This window comes from Gekko japonicus, unplaced genomic scaffold (assembly GCF_001447785.1).
Source record: "Gekko japonicus isolate JY-2015 unplaced genomic scaffold, Gekko_japonicus_V1.1 scaffold56, whole genome shotgun sequence".
In the NCBI taxonomy this organism is placed as follows: domain Eukaryota; kingdom Metazoa; phylum Chordata; class Lepidosauria; order Squamata; family Gekkonidae; genus Gekko; species Gekko japonicus.
This window is the reverse complement of record NW_015169779.1, coordinates 2,198,421-2,203,957: the sequence shown is the minus strand read 5'-3', so window position 1 is coordinate 2,203,957 and position 5,537 is coordinate 2,198,421. Positions and strand designations below refer to the sequence as shown.

The 5,537-nt window shown below is 44.2% G+C and overlaps 1 protein-coding gene across 1 annotated transcript in view; it reads right to left on the bottom strand.

Moving 5' to 3' along the window:
• Positions 1-5,537, bottom strand: part of ANAPC4 (anaphase promoting complex subunit 4) — a 53,059-nt gene that overhangs the window by 18,070 nt on the left and 29,452 nt on the right. Inside the window, exons 17-21 of the mRNA XM_015416749.1 lie at positions 4,248-4,252; positions 3,283-3,329; positions 3,048-3,104; positions 2,188-2,244; positions 804-897 (exon numbers count right to left, since the gene is read on the bottom strand). Coding sequence (XP_015272235.1) covers positions 804-897; positions 2,188-2,244; positions 3,048-3,104; positions 3,283-3,329; positions 4,248-4,252 — 260 coding nt within the window. The remainder of the gene's footprint in view (positions 1-803; positions 898-2,187; positions 2,245-3,047; positions 3,105-3,282; positions 3,330-4,247; positions 4,253-5,537) is intronic.

Genomic DNA, 5,537 nt, shown 5'->3' with positions numbered 1-5,537 from the left:
CAATTAGGGGCGGGAGCCCACTGGCTCAGAAACTGGGGATGAGGCAGGCCCCACCCCTAATTGGAGGGCACTGGCAGAGCCGGGGTGGCCCCGCCTCCAGGCAGGCCATTTATAGGCATAACCGCAAGGCAGTCTGGGAGGACAGGCCCAACCACACCTAAGCAATCAGAAGGGTGGACCAAAAGCTGGGGAAAGAGAGCGATGGGTGTTGTAAACTCCCTCCTCACCTTTTGCTGGGACGCATAAGAAAGGGAAAGGCTGGAGGGCGCACCCACCCTGGACTCCAACCCTGCCTGTAGGTGGAGTCTGACAAGAATGCTCCCTTCCTTCACCAGTGGAAAAGCTGGTTTGATCCAACAAAACAGCATAAAAAGTACATACAGAAGTGACTGTCCGAACGATCCCTTAGTTTAGAAATCTCACTTCATAGACTCTCCCTAGCCTAGAGCCACTGTGGTGTAGTGGTTGAGAGCAATCTGAAGAACTGGGTTTTATCTCCCACTCCAGCTGGGTGACCCTGGGTCAGTCACAGTTCTCTCAGAACTCTCTCAGCCCCACCTGCCTCACAGGGTGCCTGTTGTGGGGAGAGGAAGGGAAGGCGATTGTAAGCCACTCCGAGACTCCTCCGTGTAGTGAAAAGCGGGGTATAAAAACCAACTCTCCTTCTTCTTCTTCTACATGTACAATCAGGTAAACCCTCTTTACCTCACACACGTCACCTGCCATTCTTGCTTATCCTCCAATAAGCTAGATTTATTCTTTGAATCCTTAGCACCTGCGAATCACCCCAAAGGACACAGTACCTTTAAGATGGCTGCCATTTTGCATGAAGTTAAACCACTGGTTTCCTTCTGTGTTCGGTGGGGAGACGAGATCATCATCTTCATCTTTCAAATACTACAAGAAAGTGAATTTGGACAAGGCATTTCTGAACAAGACAAAGGATTGTTTGATTGACTCCGGAGGAAACCCATCAGAAGTCTTTCACTATCTTTCTCCCATTTCATTTTGAAGTCAGTACTGATGAACAGTGCAGCCCTGTGAAGAGTTACTCTAGCCTAAGCCCACTGATTTTGATAGGCATAGACTGGAGTAACTCCACACCGGATTGTGCTGTTAGCCTACCAAAAAGCTTAGTGTCTCTCTCTCTCGCTGCATCTTTTGGAACTCTTTTATTATCTGGATTGCAGGTTACTGAAAATGCCCTGCTATCTAGGCAGAGTGGAATGGTTAATCAGAGAGCGTTGTAAACCTTTGCCCCGCGAAACCAGTGACGGAAACTGCAGCATGAGTAACTCGTGACCAGCGGCTGTCAAAGGAAGGAAAGGCATTTCCCATCTCTTCCCACAAAGGTATCACCCGAGACAGAAATATCCGGGCTCCATTTTAATTTGTATTCACACATTGTTAACTTTGCCTTCAGGAAAATGAAAAGCACCCTCCTTTAGTACAACAGGACTACTGTTATCAAGGACAGCAAGACAGTCACCAGTGGAACGCTATGTGCACATCTATCTGGGATTAAGACCTGCTGACTACAGTGGGACTGGCTCCTGAGTAAACCTGCATAACATTGGACTATTTGCACACATCAGCCATGTCGCTCTATCGCTGTAGTCCGAGCATTTTGTGGAGGAACTAGACGCGGGGTAGCAGATACTGGTTGGAGAACCCCAATGCCTTGAAAATAGTGGGAAAGGGGGAGAGGAGGGCAGACTGTGTAAGTGAGTGAGCAGAGAGAAGAAGAAGAAGAAGAGAAGAAGAGGTTGGATTTATACCCAGCCCTTCCCTCGGAGTCTCAGAGCGGCTTACAAACTCCTTTCCCTTCCCCACAACAGACACCCTGTGAGGTAGGTGGGGCTGAGAGAGCTCTTTCAAGAACAGCCCTTTCAAGGAAAGCTCTGACAGATCTACGGCTTGCCCAAGGTCATCCAGCAGCTGCGAGTGGAGGAGTGGGGAATCAAACCCGGTTCTCCCAGATTAGAGTCTGCGCACTTAACCACCACACCAAACTTAACCACTATGCTGCACTACACCAGAGCGGGCGATTAAAGCACACACAAGTTCATTTCATGGCCTTAATTTAATTCAAAATGGGGGGGGGGAGCGCGTGGTGATCTTCCGATTGCAACTGCTCCAGGGACCCTTTCCTTTGCAAGTCACATTCTCATCTCTATCATAGGTTACCTGACCCACTCTTTCCACATTGAAGTATTTCCCTTTCCGGTTGTAGAGTTCAGGTGCCTGGAAGCAAACACAGAACGCATCATACAGTTACCGGTTTTGCAAGCGCAATGTCACAAAGTGCTCAGGTGTATTTAAATCACAGCTTTGTGGGCCTGCACTTGGTCTAGCATACTAGGTCTAGGTTGGCTCCAGAAGGGGATCTCCATCTGTATTGCAAAGTGGACGGGAAAGGCTGAGAAACAAGAGCAGATGCCTCTTTCTGCACCCTCCTGGCCTGGGGCACCGGGCCCCCAAATCAAATGAAACCGCTCAGGGCCAGCCCAAGCTTATTTTGCACCTTAGGCGAGGATCCCTTCTGCCCCCCCCCCCCCCCCCCCCCCCCCGCTGTTTTAAAAATAAATGCATTTTAGGAAGAATGAAAAACACAAATAATCACGAAACTCTCAGAGTACGGGGTTGGGTGCAGTTTGGCGCCCCTAAGGGCCGGCCCGCTCTAGGCGATCTCCTAGTTCGCCTAGTGAGTGAGCCAGCCCTGGAACCGCTAAAAACTGGCAATTGAATCCAAAGCACGGCCAGCAGCGTGGAGCTAGTGGCGCAGGACTCCCTTGACTCCCCCTTATGGCCGCAGCCCACCAAACCCCTCAAAGTTCTGCTCCTGGGGTCAAGGGTCCCTCAGGAACAGCAAGGAGAACAAAGCGGGGCTCTGCAGCAGACAGGGAGAATCGGTGAAAATCGGCCTCCCCTCCCTCCTGCTCCAAGAGAAGCGCTGTTACATCAAGGGCATCTATCATCCCGCTGGTGCAATCGCAGACCTGGGGGATGCAACCCTGGAAGGAACACGGTGAGCGGAGACCATTTACCTCATTGAAGTGCTCAGTTAGAAAATCAGCCACAAAGGTAATATCTTTTTGAGTCATCTACGAGAAAGAGAGAATTGTACGTTTTAAAAAACGCATACGAAATACAGTACACAAAACAGCTTTTTAGCAGCCCCCCCCCCCCCCCCGGGGGAAACTAATAGGTAAAAACCAAAAATTTCGCCCTGGTTTCTAAAAAAGCTATTTATTTTTAAATACAGGACCACAGGAGTGCTACCTTGTTCAGCTCTGGAGGGACGTGATCTTCTGACATCCTTAGCATGGCTGGAAAATAAGGAATGACCACAATATAAATAATAAGGAATGACCCCACCCATCCAGTGCAAAAGAGAAAAGCAGCAGTTATGAAGGAAGAAATCCTGCTCTTCCAAGGCTGATGCTAGAATGTTCTTAAAACAAACAACAATCCACATAATTAAAACCTTTACTGGCACCAGCTACAATGACACAAACGTGTGCACAAGCTTTCAAGTGAATTCCGGTTTGTTGCTCGATTTTGAATTTGGACAATCAAAATGAATGTACTGCCAAAACTTTTTTTTTAATTTCAAATGTTACCTATACATATAGAAGAATACTGAAAGAGTGGCAGAGACAGATAAACACATTTATTGGAATGGTTAAGAAACCAAGAGTAAGCCTTAAGATACTGCAAGAAGAGAAAAAGAGAGGAGGATCAGCAGTTCCAAATATAAAATTATATTATCAAGCGGCAGGCCTGGTTTGGATTACAGATTGGATTAAAAACCCAAGACCAAGAACAGTAAAACTTGAATCAGTAGATCTGGAAGGAAGTTTCCACAATTATTTATGGATTAAGAGATCAATCAAAACGACCATAACACGAGAAAGAAGCCATATAATCAGAGATGGAGTTTTGAGAATATGATTTATACGCCGGAATTTACTGAGCCCTTCAAACTCTCCCCAATAGAAGCCGATCATGATCAATACACGAGAAATAAAAATGACATTTTTGCTGTATGGAAACATAGTAAATGCTCAAGGGAAAAACAAGTTTTGGCAAGATATTAAAGATGGAATTAATATTCAATCAATCAGTTTCAAGACTAAAGAGGATCATTAACATGGAAGGTGGAGCTCTAAGAGATGTGACTGAGTTCGAAGAGTTGATTACAAAACAAAAAGATCATTTACTATGATGAATGTATAAGATGTTACTCCAACTAGAAACAGAAGAACAAGGGGAATGTGTATGATCAAATGGATGCAGAATTTTAGAGATCAGGTATCTATGGATCAATGGAAATGCTTATGGGTAAAAGCAATCAAGTTTACAGCCAACAAGGCATTGGTACATTGGTACAAAATGTTTTTAAGATGGTATATAACCCCAGAGGACAATGAGAAAGCAGACAAAAACTACAAAGGAAAATGCTGAAAATGCCAAGACGGAACTTTTTGTCATATGTGGTAGACTTGTAAACAAGCAAAAAAATATTGGAAGGAAATACATGGAAAAATGCAGAACATTAAAATTTAAATTCCCTATGGAAACTAAGAATATCTTATTAGGGTATACTGCCTAATAAATTACCAGCAATTTTGGAAGAGATATTCAGACACATGGTGACAGCTGCTAGAATGATCTATGCAGCAAAATGGAAACTACATGACAGCCCCTGCCTAGAAGAATGGGAAAATAAACTTGCTGAATATGCAGTAATGGCGAAATTAACAACCTGTCTGAGAAATAGATCAATCACAAAATTTGAGAAGAGATGGAGCGTGTATTATGCAGGCAGGAGACAAATTCAGAATGAGAAGTGGTTGAAAAAATGTGTACACAAATATATTGAAATGTAGAAGCAGAGCAAGAGTAACTTTTAAATGTAAAATGTTGAATATAAATATATAAAGAAGTGGATCCTGAGCAGAAGTATCCTATACCTTCTTATTATGAGATATATCACAGATTTTCTTTCTGTACCCTTATATATTACTTACTGTTAGAAGTTACACTGAGTAGGTAGAGGTGGCAAAAATATGTAATACTGAATATGCAGTAAAGATGAAATCAATAATGTAGATGTAAAACAGATTAGTTATGGACTTTGAAATCCAAAATGTTGAATATAAATGTACCCGAACAGAAAGTGATGTTGTATTTTACAGTGTTTTAAAAATTATAATGAAGGGGGTGTTGGGGAGAGATTTGGAATTTTTAAGTCCTGGTGGCAGCAGTAATCTACCAAGTTTATGTGAACAGAGTGGGTTTTAAAGGAAAAAACAGTCTCCTCAATAAGGAGGACGTCATACCCTCTCCTCCACGGAAAAGTCTGTTGTATCAGGAGAAGGTTCCTTCTGCGGGAGGAAAGTGCCTCCTCTAACGTAAGGGATCTACAAGATCCCCCCTAGATCTCTACAAGTTTATAGTTCCTCTTTGTTATCCCCCAGGTGGCTTCGTGATTTTATTGTCTCTGTGGCTTGTTTTGCTGGCTGGCCTCAGCC